At 44.6% G+C, this 18,915-nt stretch overlaps 3 protein-coding genes across 7 annotated transcripts in view; 2 read left to right on the forward strand and 1 right to left on the reverse strand.

Annotated features, from left to right (window-relative positions):
* The window catches only part of adamtsl3 (ADAMTS-like 3), a 112,434-nt gene extending 103,389 nt beyond the window's left edge, over nt 1-9,045 (forward strand). For both annotated transcript variants that reach the window (XM_031569711.2, XM_031569712.2), the window contains exons 24-31: nt 584-766; nt 1,437-1,589; nt 2,276-2,488; nt 3,411-3,594; nt 5,043-5,247; nt 5,494-5,603; nt 6,033-6,247; nt 7,011-9,045. In XM_031569711.2, the coding sequence (XP_031425571.1) occupies nt 584-766; nt 1,437-1,589; nt 2,276-2,488; nt 3,411-3,594; nt 5,043-5,247; nt 5,494-5,603; nt 6,033-6,247; nt 7,011-7,129 (1,382 nt within the window). In that variant the 3' untranslated portion in view covers nt 7,130-9,045. The remainder of the gene's footprint in view (nt 1-583; nt 767-1,436; nt 1,590-2,275; nt 2,489-3,410; nt 3,595-5,042; nt 5,248-5,493; nt 5,604-6,032; nt 6,248-7,010) is intronic.
* A 94-nt stretch (nt 9,046-9,139) lies between these two features.
* Nucleotides 9,140-12,739, reverse strand: saxo2 (stabilizer of axonemal microtubules 2). 2 transcript variants are annotated; one of them, XM_012817264.3, is made up of 4 exons: nt 12,577-12,739; nt 11,370-11,552; nt 11,031-11,233; nt 9,140-10,569 (listed from the first exon to the last, which is right to left on the reverse strand). In XM_012817264.3, exons 1-4 carry the CDS (start codon nt 12,612-12,614, stop codon nt 9,593-9,595), a joined length of 1,401 nt encoding a protein of 466 aa, XP_012672718.2. In that variant the 5' UTR covers nt 12,615-12,739; the 3' UTR covers nt 9,140-9,592. The 2 variants fall into 2 exon arrangements, with proteins under 2 accessions (XP_012672718.2, XP_031425577.1); XM_031569717.2 differs by lacking the exon at nt 12,577-12,739 and having other exon boundaries at nt 11,370-12,545.
* A 25-nt stretch (nt 12,740-12,764) lies between these two features.
* efl1 (elongation factor like GTPase 1) overlaps nt 12,765-18,915 on the forward strand; it is a 69,051-nt gene continuing 62,900 nt past the window's right edge. Inside the window, exons 1-8 of one of the 3 annotated variants that reach the window (XM_031569714.2) lie at nt 12,765-12,845; nt 13,327-13,433; nt 13,559-13,626; nt 13,776-13,860; nt 13,962-14,095; nt 15,041-15,178; nt 15,276-15,502; nt 16,901-17,024. In XM_031569714.2, coding sequence (XP_031425574.1) covers nt 13,343-13,433; nt 13,559-13,626; nt 13,776-13,860; nt 13,962-14,095; nt 15,041-15,178; nt 15,276-15,502; nt 16,901-17,024 — 867 coding nt within the window. In that variant the 5' untranslated portion in view covers nt 12,765-12,845; nt 13,327-13,342. The other 2 variants (XM_031569716.2, XM_031569715.2) reach the window with 2 other exon arrangements.

An 18,915-nucleotide genomic window follows, 5' to 3' on the forward strand; every position in this document is an offset into this window, starting at 1 on the left:
TATATAGGTTAGTTGTCTGATTTGTATAAGCCAGCTCTGTCATCATGCCTGAGCACACTTGTTTTACTGTGTGTGTACCTGTGTCTGTCTTTAATAATGAGTCTTATTGGTGTGGAAGAAAGCCCTCAGGCTCCACTATGTACCTCTTAAGCACTCTGCCCCGCTATAATTCATCCTAATGGCTGTCTTTTTTTTCCACAATTCAGAGGGTGCCCCACTTTTTGGCAATAGTTGAATGTCCCGTACAATCATTTTTACCTCCTCCCTTTTTTTGGGGGGGGGGGAAAGGGGCTTAACATAACTCAACATATGCTTCTCATTGATGGAGATGCAGGAATATTAGGGAAATTGTGTGGACATTTGCGATTTGCATTCGTTATACTGATTAGTACATGTAGGCCTGCTTTGTGTTAGATTTACTCCATTGATCTGTGCAATGAATAGACTCTTTTGTGAGATCAGCCCCCCCTCCTCCTCCTCCTCCTCCTCCTCCTCCTCCTCCTCTCCCCATTAGCTCTGAGTACCTACGTCTGAGAGTTGGGACTGATAGTGGGGTGTCTGGGGCCTGGTTCTCTCCTAACAGGTGTCCCTCAGCCAACAGTCAGCTGGCACAAGAAAGAGGGTCCTCTGAACGGCAACGCTCAGCTCCTCTTCAACAGCTCTCTGCTGCTTCAGAACATCACACTCCAGAACTACGGCACGTACTCGTGCGTGGCTGCCAACCCAATCGGAAAATCGGCCGCCTCCAGCCACCTTCACGTGTCTGGTGAGTTCCAGGGTGCGCTCTTGCCGTCGTATGTCACGCTAACGTTCAGCCCCTGACAGGGGTAACACAGGAGCCGCCGCTCCGATCCACTCAATAGCGCCGGTGATTTAGTGCCCGCTGGTCTTTTTCCACCCGTGTCAGCCCGCTGTCCGACACATGAGTGGCGTATTGATATTGGCATCGGGAGGCACATCATGTTAAGAAATACCCTACTTCCAAGCCAAGCTGGAACTCTGGCGACGCCAGTCCTTAGTGGCATGGTAAACTCCGTCTAGCGTTATACAGGTTTTTTTGAAGTCGCACCCCATAGAGGCAGGACTGGAGCCATTTTTGAAAATATTACACTTGCAAGTCATGCAGCCATAAGGCAAAGGTCTCTGTGGTGGGTGGGTGGGTGGTCTTTTCATAGGCTTTTAGAGGCACCCACACATCATGACAGCGGGTTCATATCAAGTGGGGTTTTATTTTTGGAAGTATATTTCCCAGGGTGGTTTTCTGTAAAATTCTCCTTTACTAGTGTAGGCTCAAAGGCATAACATTTAACAATTGTCATCAAATGCACATTTAGACATTTAGAGTTGTGCATGTTTGTCAAAATCAATTTATTGAGTTTCTGTTGATTTATTTCTCAGGTTAGTCATTGTCACTTTTGTTATGAACTATTTGACAGGAGCCACCCAGGCTTTGTCTGAGCACCACGCGACCCACGCGACCCACGCGACCCACACGTCCGCGCCTAAGGAGGGGGCCCGGAAAAGAGTCCTCATGGCCTCTCGCATCGGCACCCGGGCTATGGTCCGGCCTGGAGACATCCTGCGCATAGGTATTATCTAGTTCCGCATTTACATCTCGGTCTGGTCAGAGTTCTATCATTCAGGCTTTGATCATATAAGTGATATATTGAGTAACCACGACTGACTTTTGTGTCAACCTCAGTAACCATACATGTTTCTCCTGTATCAAGAAAAGTATTTCCGACTGTTTCAAGAAAATGATATGGATTTGTGTCTGATTGATGACTTGTGGAGATTGCACTGAACTGGAACTGTAGATGAAGTCATTAACTGGGTCATGTCCTTCATTGCCTCCTCATTCATGGCTGCTGTGAGATGAGTGCAGTGCAGTGACTCTGATGTTGCTGTAATGACCGCTGGTATTGTGGTGGCTGATTGGGCAAGCGTGTCTAATGGGTCTGGATGCAGATGAAAGCAGGCTCCAGTAGGGGGGTGGGGAGGGTGCAGGTCCCGCACACAGGAGCAGGCTCCAGTAGGGGGGTGGGGAGGGTGCAGGTCCCGCACACAGGAGCAGGCTCCAGTAGGGGGGTGGGGAGGGTGCACTCCCGCACACAGGAGCAGGCTCCAGTAGGGGGGTGGGGAGGGTGCAGGTCCCGCACACAGGAGCAGGCTCGTCAGGAGTAATTAGGAATGACTGGCGGCCTCATTCCCCCCTTTACCCCTCCTTCCCCCCTCCCCCCACCTCCTTCCTCCGCCCCTCCCTGCTTCTCTTCAGGGTGTCCGGTCGTTCCAAACCACAGAAAAGCCATTAAGTGGTACTTCCAGAACCAGACGCTTGAGGAGACCCTGGGTCTGCGGCACCGGATGCTGGTGGGCGGACGGATCCTGGAGGTGAACACGCTGCACGGGACGTTTGACGGACACTACCGATGCCAGACCCAGACAGACAGCCAGCTCCTCTCGGCCTGGGTCAACATCAGCATAGAAGGTGTGTGTGTCTGCAAATCCCCGACCACCAAACACCCAGTACAACTGCCCCTGGTCGCTCATGGCATGCCATGTCAGCCCATACTGGGCCAGAGATCTGCCAATGGCCCCTTATCGGTCTGCCCCCAAGCTGTTCTCACACCGGTTTGGTCACGCCGTCTCACTTTCAGATCACCTCTCTGGACGCGCGAGGCAAATTCACAGGATGGCCTTTGTGCCGTCACTTCACATTTCACTCTGGGCGGCTCTGTGGACACAGCTGGGACCTATCATTAAACCTTAATTAACTCAGTCAATTGAAACACTTTAAGTCATCAAAACCGGCCTGTCATGGGCAGTAGTTGGCATTTTGCAGACGGGATAGGGAAAAAGAAATTGAGGGGAAAAAGTAGAACAAACAGAATTTTCATCGTTATGTCGCTTTTTTCATGATTGGAAGACAGGAGGGAACGACAGAGCCTGAGGAAATAATAATAAAAAGCAAAATACCCAGTCAATGTTTTATTTCATGCCTTGAAGTGAATTAAAGTCATTCTATTTCGTAGAACGACCAGTTTGGCTTGGACCTGCCTTTGTTTTTCTTTTTTAAGTTCACCACTGCTCCTTTATAACATAAACAAATGCTTGGAAGCATGACATCTTAAGAGCTGAGGACAGAGCATGGATAATCAACAGTAAGGCCAAAAATGCAGCCCCAAAACAATCTATTTGCTCAGATTTCTGTCCTAAGCAGACACCCTAATGGTCCTCCCTAGACCACTTCACTCCATGTTTTACCATGAACAAATATGACCCAAGTGTGGCCTTTAGGTCATTATAAGAATAAGCATAAGTGCAATGATGTTTTGCTGCTTATTGCAAAGGCTCTTGTATGGTATGAATGATCCACTCTCTGGTGGCTGGGGTTTGTGTTGCCCGTGCAGAGTTCACCTGGCAGATGGGGGACTGGAGTGTCTGCAGCGCCACCTGTGGGAGCCGAGGGGTTCAGGCGAGGAGGCTCCGCTGCATCAGCCCAGAGGGCAGGGAGGTGCCCCCTCCCACCTGCCATCACTTGCCCAGGCCAGCGACCTCCCCCCGGGCCTGCAATGTCAAGGACTGCCCAGCCAGGTGTGTATATACCATGGTGCATATAGGTATATATATACAGTATATTGTCCATTGTCGTTTGTTCTGCTGTCCGCCACACTTGTGGGAGCATGAGCTGGTAGATCACTTGAAAGTGCAGCTTTTTTAATGAATTCAAGAGGAAGAAAATCCAGGCGGCTAGCAGCAGAAATCCACTTGACTGTAGGCACTCTCCCCAGCCGTATGATCCCCGGCCAAGTTGCTTCTCTCCATGAAAAAGCCCATCAGTCATTGCCTCCTGACGTTTGTTTGCACAGGGGCCGTGCAAGCGCTCGGCGAACAACATGAATCAACCACTATTGTTCCTGCAGGGCCCATTGAGTCGCGCTCTGTACCATCTGAATGTCATAGCTCATCAATATCAGCGGCTGTGATTGGTAACTGAGGTCGGTAAGGAGGGAGCGGAGAGCTGGATCATATCTACCTATTCACCAAGGCCACAGCACTTCTCAACAGGGCACTGGAGTTTAACACGGCTCCTTTTTTTACAGGTTGCTTTTATGAAAATATGAAAACTCGGAGCGTGAAAAAAAAAGAAAACGTTTTTCATTTGTCGTGCCTTCCAATGCCAAAAACATCATCTGATTACTGCCATGCACACTGGCTCTACCATTAATCAAAAAGATCAACTCGGCCTGCGAAACTGCTTAGTGTCTTCTCCGAACTATCAACGGGGGATCTTCGCACAAAGCTGGTCTTTGTTGCTGCCCCTGTTTGCCTGACCAAGCCCAAAACTCTGCTCTATCCCATAACTCAGAGCTTCATATGAGAACTGACACCCTTAATGTTCCAGATATAAGTTGTGCTTTGTACCAGCCTCCAGTGACAAGCCGTAAAAATACCGTTTTGAAAAAATAACACATCTGTCATGGCGGATACAGGGTTTCGCAAGTCATCTTGCTGAAGAATGTGTTAGTTAGCACATGTTATCCATACAGAGAAATTGGTTTAGTAGCTCTGCTTACTTTCAGTGAAAGAGTTCAGCAGTTTAAGTCTGGAACTGTTCTGTTCCGGCATCTTTTGCTCGATGAACCTTTCGCATGAACATTAGAGTATGTACTGTATGTGTTTTTGTATTGACACTTAAAGGTATTTGTGTTTGTGTTGAACCTTTGGCATGAACATTAGAGTATGTACTGTATGTGTTTTTGTATTGACACTTAAAAGGTATTTGTGTTTGTGTTGAACCTTTCGCATGAACATTAGAGTATGTATGTGTTTTTGTATTGACACTTAAAGGTATTTGTGTTTGTGTTGAACCTTTGGCATGAACATTAGAGTATGTACTGTATGTGTTTTTGTATTGACACTTAAAAGGTATTTGTGTTTGTGTTGAACCTTTCGCATGAACATTAGAGTATGTACTGTATGTGTTTTTGTATTGACACTTAAAGGTATTTGTGTTTGTGTTCATTGGCGCCATCTTGCAGCTGGGTGTCAACCGGATGGTCCAGGTGCTCCTCTTCCTGTGGGCGTGGCTTCAGGCAGAGGCAGGTGTCGTGTCAGCAGGCGGAGGCTTCTGGGACGGTGCGGATCCTTCCTCCGTCCAGCTGTGCGGCGACAGCCCGGCCCATCGACAGAGAGGACTGCACCATGGACACCTGTGCCGAGTGGGTGACCAGCCCTTGGGGTCAGGTAAAGTCACAGTGTTCGTCCATTTTAGTTCATTGTTATTGATTGAATTTTGTTGATGTGTTATTGTTGTTGAGTAATTGAAGGAAATGTTGTAATATAGTGGGTTGATTTTTAAGTCTGCGTCGGAGAATTATCAGGTAAAATAGGCAACTGAATGGTAGGTTGTAGTTCAGTTTGGCATTCATATAACCAACAACATGGTGGCAACGACAACTTCCCTTAAAACTATTGTGTTTGCCTTTGCAGTGTACAGGGCGATGTCTGGGCCCAGGCCTGGCAACTCAGAGCAGGACAGTGATGTGCAAGCATCTGAACAGCTCCAGCAGCCCTGGAACATCATGTGATCCCAAAGACAGGTGCTGCCCTGGACCACACAAGCACCAAACACATTGGATATGCAGCACTGCTGCTCGCTCGCTCGCTCGCTCGCTCGCTGTGGAAAGTATTGATTTGCGCAGGGCTGTGCTGCAGTGAGAAATCCAATGCCCTCACATCGTACACAAGCCGCATCCAGAGGCTCCCTGTATTGTCTTCTCTGAATGCAGATGCTCTCGGTACTGTGGGCTTGGAGTGGATCTGAAATGGAGATCACGTCGGTTGCCCTGAAGCATTTACCCCGAACAAAACAACCAGCTGATGTTTTCATCAGGACCGCCTTGATATTCTCATCTTGTTTATGTGACCTTGATGTGCTTCACTTGTAGAAACATTTGAATGCTAATGAGTGTTTATTTAGATTCTCATTTTTGAAGGACTGATGTCTGACTGCTTATCTCTACCGTTAGGCCGCTGTCGGCGCAGAACTGCTCGTCAGACGCATGTGACGTGCATTGGAGGGTGTGGCCCTGGCGGCTGTGTACGGTGGCCTGTGGCAGCGGCTTCCAGTCACGCCGCGTCGAGTGCGTCCACCGCAGCACCAACAAGACCCTGGCCGACCAGCACTGCACCTGGCAACGGCGCCCGGTCTCCTGGCAACACTGCAACATCACATCCTGCAGCAGTAAGATCCTCTGTATCCCACCATCTACACACACACACACACACACACACACACACACACACACACACACACACACACACTCACACACACACACACACACACACACACACACACACACACACACACACACACACACACACACACACACACACACACACACACACACACACACACACACACACACACACACACACACACACACACACACACACACACACACACACACACACACACACACACACACACACACACACACACACACACGGGGCACACACACATACTGGTTGTACGTGCGCATCCCCTCACACTGTTTAAGAAGGCCATGTCTGGCGAGTGAGTCCGACTGTGTCTGTGTAGAATGTCCTTTGTACCGCTGCCTCTTCAGACTGGCTCCTTTCACGTCATCCTGTGAGACAGTTTAAGTGTCACTCGAGTCCTTTTACTCTTTTGGAGTGAAAAAATACCCTGTAAAACATGAAACCGGTAAATTGCCTTTCACATGGTTTTCTGTCTGCCATTGCAACTGCCCATTGAGAAGCATTGTCAGAGGATTAGTGTGGGCCCACCCCTCAGTCTTAAGGAACTGTGCACTGTGAATACTCTGACATACTTAGTTAGCTTGTAACAATAGCATGTAATGATCTGTCTGTAACAAAGCACCAATGCCCTTGGATATGTAGTCCAATGAAGTTTTGAAAGTGGTTCAGGCAATCAAGACAGTTTGATGGATTTCTCTCATTTCTTCTTTTCCTCATTTCTTTAGGTGAGTGCAAGGATAGAACCCATTACTGTGCTGTGGTGAAACGCCTCCAGCTGTGTCAAGTGGATCTGTACAGGCAGAAATGCTGCGAGTCTTGTTCCGTGGACACTCACCCCATCTAGTGTTCACTACTGAGACTGAGACCCTGAACTTTGAACACAAACTGTTTCTAGAATGTTCAGCTAAAGTACTGGAAAGTAAAAACACACCTGAAGAGATGGTATCCTATAAGCAAAAAAACAATTCCCCTGTGACTTGACTGAATTCTTGAAGAGGATATTTTGGACATCTTAATGTGGCTTGGACACATCCACATCCACAGACTGAGTGACTTCATGTGCTTCAGACCACAGCTCTGCCACAGCATTGTAAACATCTCCACAAAAATTTGGCCTCCAGTCTTTGTGAAACCTAAATCAGCTCGCCAGAAATGACCATGTTTTGTCTATTTACTTGTTTATTTTTTTTGTATGAAGCAATAACCATAACAATGTTTTGACAACAATCTCTCAGTAGTGGTACATACATATTCTGTGTGCATTATTTCTATTTGTAACAAATGCATTTGTCATTGTATCTAAACTTGGTCAGGATTTAGATCAGAATCCTTTAGGACCATTCACTTGTGTGAAGGGAGTTAAATGGGTACAGATTCAGTAAGGCACCAAGACGCTGTTGTTAATATGAAAACATCACTTGGTTGAATAATGAATATCCAAATATGATCAAAAGACGTTAATGAACACTTGGCCATTGTGGGGGGACTATTTATTTATTTTTATATATGCAGGACTTTGACAAGATACAGTAAGGTACTTATTAGAATACTTACTTAGGGATATGTTCTTGCTGGATTCAGAAAGAATATATGTACATTTTCTTAATCCCCCATCAATTTGGAGAAAGGTATTCAATGATGTAGTAGTAGTAACAGTGCTTTTTACAGCCAAGTGGATCTTTTAGTTTTTTCTTACTGTGTTGTACCAGTGTGCTGCATTGTAAAATATGTCTTGTAAATAATGTGTTTTAAGTGCAATATTGTGTACATTGAGTGTAGATTTTTTTTTTTGGACTTTATTTTCTTACCCGGTGAATGGATTAGTTGTCTTGATGTATTGTGCAGACATGGCCAAAAATATTGGGATGTGTACACGTTTTGAAAATGGTACACGTGTTTTCCCAGAGAACTTGAAAGTTGGAACAACATTCATCAAAAACATCCAGGCTGTCAAGACACCTTGTGGTCTGCATGGGAACTTCATCATATTGCAGTATATACAGTATAGTGTCATCCATAGATGTTCTAGTGTTAACAAGTTCCAGTGTTGGTCCTTCAAGAATATTATGGACACCCTCTAAAAGTACTGAAAAATCCCCTTTTACTTTGCACTTACATTTACCTGCAATGACATGTTGCTGGCACTCATTGCAGTGTTTAGAACAGAAACATGGAGAATGAAGAAAAGAAGTCCCTCTCCTGTTTTGGCAACGCACATTAAATGAGAATCTACGAATGATGTGAAAAGCTCAGACTCAGCAAACCAGGTTTCTGTTTCTGTCATAATTCTGTTTCATAATTCAGAAATGGAAACCCATGGCACTCTCACAGATCCCCTTAGAGATAGCCACAGCCAGAACAGCAAACTTGACTGAAGATGAGGTCGGTTGCTGATGGTTACTGATTTTGTAAAAAGTGATCAGGTTCTAATATTTTTGGCCATGCCTAAATTGAAGATTACAGTATAAAACCTGCATATAGCACTTGTTGATGTGGTTTATTAATGTCATATATGTTTCTTTGATTTTATACGCATGGATTTAATACATTTGCAAATGTTTTGATCTATTAAATACGCCACTCATCACACATGCACACCATCAGTCAACACGGACACTGATATCTGCCTTTGTAATGTGCTTTGAAATAATAACTGTTGGAAAAAGTAATAGACACAATTACAGTACATGCTTACAGCTCATCACAACTGCAAATGACCTGTGACACAACAGAGGAAAATAAAACAGTCTTTTCAATAGATTTATTTAAATGTATCATTGTGAGGAGACAGTTAAGTGCCATTCATTTATGCTGAATTGGCAACTGATAACTGTTTATTTAAACCATATATCAATGGACTAATACAATTTGCTTCTGAGTCTCAATTACAGAACCACCCACAATCATAAACAACCTCCACTGTCAAAAGTGGAATCATTGCAAGTACACAATTCTCTGATTTTGTGTGATAATAATATAGCTTTAAAAAAGTGCACATATTGATTGGTCAGTGTTATCATTAAATAGCAGTATTTGGAGCTGACAGACGTTAAGATAAAAGACTATAAATCTTAATCTCATGAAATATGTTAAAAATTAAGGCATGCCAGCAGTAATCAATGGTCTGCTTCCAGACGCGTATCTACTGATTATTTTATATTTCCAAACTACTTTTCGTTACTGTATTTACTTCTTACATTTACTTTTTACTGAATACAATATTTCCATATCTCACACAAAATAATTTGGGGAAGCAAAATGACGTGTTTTAATGAACCTCAGCATGACAGCATTGTTGTCACAGTCTTTAGTTGACAGCCACTGCCTCCGTGGTTTGAACCTTGCCGGCTTTCCCCTGAGAAGGCACCTTGCGGAAGAACTTGTGGCCGCGCTCGTCACTGTCTTCAAACTCATAACCTGGGAGGCTGTCGAAGCTGGCGGGGCACACGTCGATCTGTTTCGGGGTGAACTCAATACTGTACATGGTCCCGTCCTCCATGGGCACATCCCTGTTCATGGCCACGTTGGGAGGCCTATAGCTGACGCTGGGCTGCAGTACATGCCCGGTGAAATGGGCCCTGAAGGTGGTCAGGCCCTCCATCTTCCCGGTCGCCTTGTGGAGCTCCTCTGGCTTCTTGATGATGTCCGGCTTGCATGGCGCCCACGGCTTGAAGTCCTCCTTCATGGTGCTGGTGCTCTGGAAGGGCACAGAGCATCTAACAGGCGGAGCGAAGGGCTTTGCTGTCACATAGGGCTGGATGTTGTGCTTGGTGTAATACGTGTTACTGGTGGTGCTCAGGTCCATTTCAGCGGTGGGAGCCACGTACTCTATGGTTTTTTGTCGCGGGGGTTTGGTGATGGGCCACTGCTGGAAGCGGTCTCGGAACTCTGTGCTGCTCTGAAAGGCGCAGCTCGAGGCAGCCTTGGGGTTTTCTGGCCTGCAGCTCTTGGCGATCCTCCCAGGCAGCCCCTGGAAGTCCTGCTTGTGCGAGGTGAGGACCTGCATAGGTTCACTGCTTGGCTTGTACACCTGCGGTGGCCTGGAGTACCTGGCCTCCATTGTATGGGGAACGTAGGTCTGCTGGTTGCAGGTTATCCCAGTGAAGGGAGCATCAGACAACTGTGTCTGGTTGGAGGGCCTGAAGCTCTCTCGCAGTACTAGGCCTCTTGGAGCAAAGTCCTCCTGAAAGGTTGTTGAGTTACCAAATTTTGCTGAGGGAGGATGGTATGCCGTATCTGGCTTTTTTAGCTCCCTCTTTGACAGCTCCCACTGGCAGTAATCCGCTGTAGAAGAGCAGAGAATTTCATATTTTTAATTGAATCCCAAAAAAAAGGTATTTTACTGAATTTAATACCAAGACTGCATGTTGCAATGCTGTAACTTACCTAATGACCTAATGTTCTTTCTATCTTTAATAATGATATTTAAATCAGAATACCTTGTTATGTACATATCCTTACATAGCCTGACATAGCTCTGTGGCATGTTATAAACCAGTTAGTTTATGAGAATGTTTCTTGAATGCAGTATGGTCTACATGTTGAATTTTACTCTGGACTTACAGAAGTAACCAGAGGATCTAGTGTCTCACACCAGCGACCATATTTACAACACACAGAGAGAGAAAACAACAGTAAACAGTGAAGAGTAAACAGGTGAGCTATGAAAAATCAGCAGATACCCAAGCCAATCAACCAGGTATGACCATGCTAAACCCATTCAAATGTAGCTTTGCTGAAGTTACCTTTGTAAGTGGGCACAGTGTCCAATTTTCCCGATGCCACATGAGTTCTTTGTTTTGGCCTGGTAGGGGGGACTGATTTCACTTCATAGTAGGGGAAGTCTTGCTTGTAGGTGGTTCCACAGTCTATCTCACCAGGTTTGGGCTTGTATTCAGTCTTCTGGCGTCCAGGGCGACGGATAACATCATAAGCAATATAATCCGTCCTAAAACAACAGACTAGTCAAATCAGACTTAAATCACACTACAGAGTAAATCTTTTTCAGATTTGACTGTAGCCTAAATAAAGTGGAAGTGAGTAAGACACAATACAATCTAGTCAATCAAGTCTTTTAAGATTACTTGAATGTGGTAGTTCCATCCATTTTCCCTTTGTCATCCTGAAAGTCCTTTTTAGGTTTCATGCTTTGGGTTGGACTCTGATGTCCATAGGAAGGGTACTTCTCGGTGTATTCGGTGCTAACGCACATTTTATTCCCCTTCCCCCCATACAGTGCAGAAGGTGGTTGGGGGCAATGGTGACGTCTGGGGAAAAAAGTAAATAACTAGTTCAATAAGTAATAGTTCAATAAATAGTTTGAAAATAGGTTAGATTACAAATTCTAAGGGACCAGCATGTGATTTGGAGACACATCATGGAATCTGTCATGTGTTTTAGTAATAATAAAAACAGACAATGATGCAATTGATCCAACCGTAAAATAAAAGAAACATCGCTATACTGTCTTCACTATAGTATAGGCTAATTCAAATATATAGATTAGAATAGTTGGTAAAAAAAAAAAAAAACACAAGGCCAACCATTGGTGTCACACTATCTTTGTGACCCTGTCTGATAGACAGTTTTACAACCCACTGAGGAGCAGTATTTGCCGTTGTCTAGTTGTTGTTAGGTGCTAGCTACTACAAACCAGTCACTTTATTTTTATTTTTTTAATCTCCCCTTCTTTTGTGTGCGCTGATCTGATAACGTGTATAATGGTAACTCTGATGGGTATTCGGCCTGTAAGTGTTTATCGATGTTATACTCCAAAAGCAATCATGCTCCAGTAGGCCTGCATATGGCCAGAAACACCCACATATACTACTACTAGGTTAGTGGTAGACTTCCAAAATGTTTTTCCTTACTTATAACCTAAAACGTGAATGACAATGCAAAATAACATAAATTAGATAATACAGTTGTGGTAACATACATCGTACTGCATTTTACATGTTTCTAAGATATTGCTAGGCTTTGCACACAATGCCCTGCGTCTCCCTTTATTTTAGCACTCAAAATCACTGAATAATCATCATTTGGGTGAAATTCATGCACCGAACGGTAATTAGATATGTTATTAGATAGTTAGATATTATTTAAATGAGTTTCTCAAGCTATTTCACGTTGGGAACGTAACAATACCGTGCGTTGTCTAAGAAAGGTATGGATGAGTTACTTTGGTTACCACACCACATCATTACTATTAATTATTAAACATTCTTGAAGTTCAACAACAAAATTGTCTGCAGCGCAAATAACAGAGTAAATTATCGTTACAAATCTTACCCACAGCTGCAGATTTCACAAATACAACGCCGTGTCATTTTCTCCACTTCGTAAAAAGTGAGAGAAGTGAATTTTCCTGACTTTACCCCCTTCCAACCTACTGTCACTGAAGTTTTGACTTTGCCAAAGTTCTAATAGAAGCACTGTGTTCCCTAGCAACCGTAGAACGTTTGGAAACCCTGTTTCTAGGCAACGTCGTATGTGACACGTGACGTGTAAAGGTTAAAGTTTGAATTTTATACCGTCACTTCCTGAGTGCGAAAAACAACGTGAGTTTGTGTGTTCTACCCATAAGTGACACATAGTTTTCAGACTATTCAATTAGATCGTTAATGGATAAGTGCTGCCAAGGACCGCTCTTGCTGTCTAACATCGAGAGAGTTGGGAGTGGTAATCAAAATGACTTAGCTATATTTTATCAGCTAACCAGTTAGCCTGCATGAAAGCTAAAGACAGGGTTAGCTATTTAGTTAGCCTGTTCTCTTGATTGCCATGCTGGAGCCTGACAGCTTAGTTGACCTGTCATGTTGCCACAAGTTGGGAGAAAGTGAATGAACAATACGTTAATATCGTATGTATATTCTTATGAAATGCGTATGATCAGTGATTAAGCCTGTGTTTTTTGTGCTGTCAACTTTCACAGACGTTGATATGAGCAATAAATATGTCGAATGTCAGCAATGTAGGAGTTGGAATACATGTTTGCCAATGATATAGTTGTTCACTGTCCTGTCGTTTTGACATTTTCAGGTGACGTTAATCAACAATGGGACACACGAGTTTAGAAAAAATTATTCAGTTGCAGAAGAAAACTGCCAACATAAGAAATATTTGTATCTTAGCTCACGTAGATCATGGTAAGTGGCTTATAAATCAGAACGTCTCCGAAATTTAAGAATATACACGAATGTTTATTAGCTTGAAAGCATTAAGTTTACTCTACACACTACCTGATTTTTTTCTTTTCTTTTGGGATTTAAAGGAAAAACAACTTTGGCAGATCGCTTTGTTGCTAGCAATGGCATCATATCAAGTCGTTTGGCAGGAAAGGTAATCTTGTTCGATGGAAATGTTCCTGTATGGCTGAACATGTCATTTGATTGTCACTTTAGAGACTATATTTTGGCTTCTAAAGTATTTTTACTGTAGCGTATTCTGTCAGCGTTTATAATGTATTCACAAACTGATTATACAACTAGCTTAGATACATGGACAGCAGAGAGGATGAGCAGATCAGGGGGATAACCATGAAGTCCAGTGCTATTTCATTACATTATGCTTGTGGTAAGTTATTTCTGATATCATTCTATATCTATTAATACATTCGTCATGTCAGTTTATGTGGGTGACCTTTGACTGATGCTTGTGTTATCATGTCTCTCTAGGTGATAATGAATACCTCATCAACTTGATTGACTCCCCTGGGCACGTAGACTTCTCCTCGGAAGTGTCAACAGCAGTTCGACTTTGTGATGGAGCCATCGTAGTGGTGGATGCAGTGGAAGGCGTGTGTCCTCAGGTATTGGATACGTAATGATTGCGGCCTGTAGTTGGTCAAATGAGGGTTGCTTATAAATAATTCCCTTTTATCCATTCATTTAATTTCTGATTTGACATAATGTTTGCACCACTACTCATTAAAATATCATGTTTCAGGGAAAAGTGATGTTTTGTACTTTTGTTCGTTGGAATAGTTACGAATATAACTTCATTTAAAAACTGATCTCTTGTCATTGTTATTCATTACCATGCAAATACTGTGTTGTGTGGAAAAAAAACCATGGGTCATACAAACGCACACATTTATTTATATACCACCCCTGCAACCATTTAAATGCAATAACGGGGTAATTCATTTCTACTGTACAGTAAGAATAACATTTCTCACTTGTAATGAATTTGGTTATAGTTTTGTGTTGAAGCTTTTTCTGTCCATAAAATATGACCATTTGTATACACAGGATTGTGAATGAGACCCTTTTTGATATGTTGAAGGTTGATTTATTCATTCAGCATGTATCATTGTCTTGAACCTCGTAGGTCCTTGTTGTGGTAGAGGAATAGCTCTGTGATTTATTTAAAGCAGCAGTACAGTTTTGGTCTGAAACCAGAGAGTTAACTACATAAAAGGCTTGCAAAAACCTTACAAAACACCACAAAAAGCCCAGTTCGCACTGCTAAAAGCTTGCTAAAATGCTAACTGGAGTCTTTTGGTGATATATTTGGCAGTGTCGTGCTGTGAAAGCTTTTCTTGCGTCTTCAAGTCTCGCAGAATCTCATAGGGCATTCCTGGATGGCTAGTGGGAACGACTCTTAAGTTTATCTATCCTTCGCATGACCATATACCTGCAAAATGAATTTGAAAATGATACCAAAACTAGTTGCCTGTAGAAACATATCTCAAGAAGCACATTGTTGCATAGTGTTAAATCTCTGACTTCTCCCCCAATTTTCTCTCTTTCAGACTCTTGCAGTTTTACGACAAGCTTGGCTGGAAAACATCCGCCCTGTTTTAGTGATCAATAAAATCGACAGACTCATTGTGGAGTTGAAACTCACTTCGCTAGAAGCCTACAAGCATCTCAAGAAAATAATGGAACAGGTCAGAATTCCTTATATCCCATCTGAGTTAGCCCACTACTGGAAGCCCAATCACCCATATGTACCTCCGTAATGGGCTCTTGTGTTGTATGTGCCAGGTCAATGCTGTGACCGGCTCCCTCTTCACCTCCAAAGTGTTGGAGGAGCGAGCTGAGAAGGAGGCGGATGCCCAGGCCCAGCATCCAGAGCCCAGTGAGCACATCAGCGGCGAGCAGGTGTATGACTGGAGCGCGGGGCTGGAGGAGACGGACGACTCGCATCTCTACTTTTCCCCCGACCAAGGCAACGTGGTGTTCGCCAGTGCCATAGACGGATGGGGCTTCCGGTATGTTCTTCCCCAGACAGCTTGGCGTATAGCCTGCTGGCAAGAATAGGTGTGCTCTTCCTCCCTACTTAATGTGCATGTCACCTTCCAGTATGTGCATGGTGCAGTCATTTTCAAAAGATCCACAAGGTGGCGCTCTTAGCAAAGAGAAGCAAGCTTGAAGAGCCACAGCGCTTATTGTTACAGATTCAAATGTAGGTGTATCTGTAACACCAGATGTGGTAATACTATGCTTATTAGTGCACAAGAAGTTTGTTAAAATACTAATGAGCGTTTAAAAGTACACAAAATAATGGGGATTGAAGCCCCCACCAAAATATTGTGCTACTTTTAGCATTGCCCTTTTTATGTTCGATTTGAAGATGATACTTAATGGTGAAGGGAAGTGCTATGCTTTCCCTGTTATCTATGATAAGTGAATTTGGCACTTGCATTTCCCTCCTCTTCATTTTCAAGTACAATTAAGCATTTTTACTAACAGACCGATAAAAGCCCTTACGGAAGGACACGCACAAGCAGAGGACACTACTAATGGACTCCATTTTTTGTCAAAGTAAAAACTTTTGAAAGGGTGAGTCTGTGTGCAGCACACGAGGGCACTGATTTATTTTAGCCAGCGGAGAAGCGGTGGGCTGCTTCAATCGAGGTCAGCGCGCGCCGCGGCAGGCAGGCAGAGCGGCAAGCAGAGCGGCTCATTTAGCCGGCTGCACTGGAGAGGGCTTGCATAATGACCTCCAGAGAGAGGCTCCGCTGCGTTGTGTGCGGGCCCAGCCCAGGTAGACCAGAAAGATGACACATGGACGAGGAGAACAAAGAGACATCATTTTTTAAAAAGCCTCTCTTTGTCTTCTTTGATTACTGCAAAAAAAAACTATAAATAAGGCAATTAAATCACGACTAACTACTTTCATCCAAGAAAAAACGCCCCCCTCCTCCCCCCCCTAGGGAGACTACAGGACCTGCTGGAAGACTAGAGAAGACTTTAATGTCTCAGCGATTGTGTCTGTCTCCAAGGGCCATTCAGTGGCTTTAAATGTTGGAAGCCTTGTTATGAATGGTATGTTAGACGTTAGATGAATGCGGTCTTGGCAGCGTGGAGGTGACAGACATGTCTCATCTCATCTCCCACTCAGACACATGAGTCATTGGCACCGCCGGCTGAACAGCCGAGCACGAGTAGGTGGTCAGACTTAATGCTTATTATCCCCAGTAAACACTAACCAAACACTTGGCACTAAAGTATAGAAGGCCATCTAAGGCCACTGCAGTGTAGACATGGAGGTCTGTGCATGACTCAGTTAGCGTGGTGGGAGGCCACACTGCCCAGTGCTAAGATAAGATAAGATAAGATAAGGTAAGATAAGGTACAGGAGTGACGTGCATGTCTTTCTGTTTCAGCATCCACCAGTTTGCCCAGATGTACAGTCAGAAAATGGGCATCCGCTCCGACGTGCTGCTTAAGACACTGTGGGGAGATTACTACCTCAACCCCAAAGCCAAGAAAATCATGAGGGGAGCTCAGGTACATGGCTTTGCTGGCACTGATGGTTTGTAGTACACATTTCATCTAACTGAACACGGGATTAATGTCTAACCATACTGATAGGTGAAAATTCACCCTAGTTACCTCAGGACTCCAGAGCTGCATATAAGTATATTTATATTAGACAAACAACAATTGCAATCGGGCTCACTCCCAGCACAAGGCTGAAAGTGAAGCAATGATAAACACACTTGTTGTTCTGTTGTCTAAAGTCAGGGTTACGGTGAGGTTAGGGTGAGCTGGTATCATCCACAACTATGATCCTGACCTCCTCTGGGCGTTAATATGGACAACTATAAAGACACCAGTGACGTGTTTTAGGCTTGTGAGAAGTATGTCTGTACAAACAGTAACTCTGATGTTCACCTAGTCAGAGTTGAGTTGGTGCTTTTATCTCTCTTGTTGTGATCCTGGTGAGTTTGGATCTGTTGGCGGGTGCAGAGGAAGCGGGTGGCTTTGTGCCCCACAGGCTACTGGAGAGGTGCCAGGGTGCCCTCTGCCAGGGTCTCCCCCCGCGTTGCCGGCAACCTGAAGTGGTTTGGCGCCGCCTCTGATGGTGGCTCACCATTTCAAGTGCCATTTGTGCCTGTAATGAATGTAAAGTAAAGCAGACTTCACTATGGTAATGGACTCCACTTCACATGCTCAGCAGCCTCTCCACTGAGTGGGAAGATGAGGGCGGGCTCACAGACACACACACACACACACACACACACACACACACACACACACACACACACACACACACACACTCGCTCGCTCCTCTCCACCGCTCCACTGCATCCCCACCCTCAGTCTGAGCCTACAGACATTGGGTTAGGTAGGAGAGCTCTCCTGACCGGAGGGGCCTTCCCCATCTCCACAACCAGGGCATAATCGACCTTGATGTGCTGTTCCTCGCATGGCTGAACATCTGCGTTAACGTGTCCCTGTAATGGATATGCAAGTTGGCTGCTTATTTTAGTCAGGGATGTGCGCTGGCTGCTTTTTTAGATCTTCTTTTTTTATAATGGACTCAGAGTTATAATGAGATGCTTTACATGCATTATTAGGTTTCATTGTGTGTTCGATTTCAGGGGGTGTCAAAGACTCCAGAGGCAGCGTGACTCAAATGAGTTTCCAGACAAAACTCTGCAGGAGAAACACAACCACGTTCACGCGCCTGTTAGAATTGTACAGTAATGACTATGGGGGGGCGACAGTGGTACAGGAGGTAGAGAAGTCGTTTAGTAATCAGAAGGTTGCTAGTTCGATTCCCTGTCGAAGCATACTTGAGCAAGACACTGATGTGTGCCATCAGTGTAAAATGTGTATACATTGTAAGTCGCTTTGGATAAAAGCGTCTGCTAAATGACTAAATGTAAATGTAAATGACTGGCGAGTGGGTTGTCCGATGTCACGTGTCCCCCGGACCAATCGGTCAGTGCCGCGGCAGCATTTATGGCTCACCACTGCCGAGCACTTCACCTGCAGCCGCTCCCATAGAGTTTGGGTGTGGGACTCACACGGAGAAGCGACCCTGAGACGGGTGTATGTGCTGGGCGTAGGCAGGTATGGATGAGGAGGTAGAATGACGGGTGTATGCGCTGGGCGTAGGCAGGTATGGATGAGGAGGTAGAATGACGGATGTATGCGCTGGGCGTAGGCACTTATGGAGGTAGAATGAGGAACCAGTAATCCGAGGGCTCCCAGTAAGTCCCCAGTTCCCACTGCCCTCATGTCCGAGTGTCTTTCCATAAGACGCTAGTCCTAGACGCTCGGCCCTACATGCTCCAGTGCACAGGGTTGGTTCTGTTGAATTGTGCCTCTGCTGTGAGCGAGGTCAGTACGATTTTAACTGGTAAAGTGCTTTTGAGTGCTTGACTGACTA

This window comes from Clupea harengus, chromosome 6 (genome assembly GCF_900700415.2).
Source record: "Clupea harengus chromosome 6, Ch_v2.0.2, whole genome shotgun sequence".
In the NCBI taxonomy this organism is placed as follows: Eukaryota; Metazoa; Chordata; class Actinopteri; order Clupeiformes; family Clupeidae; genus Clupea; species Clupea harengus.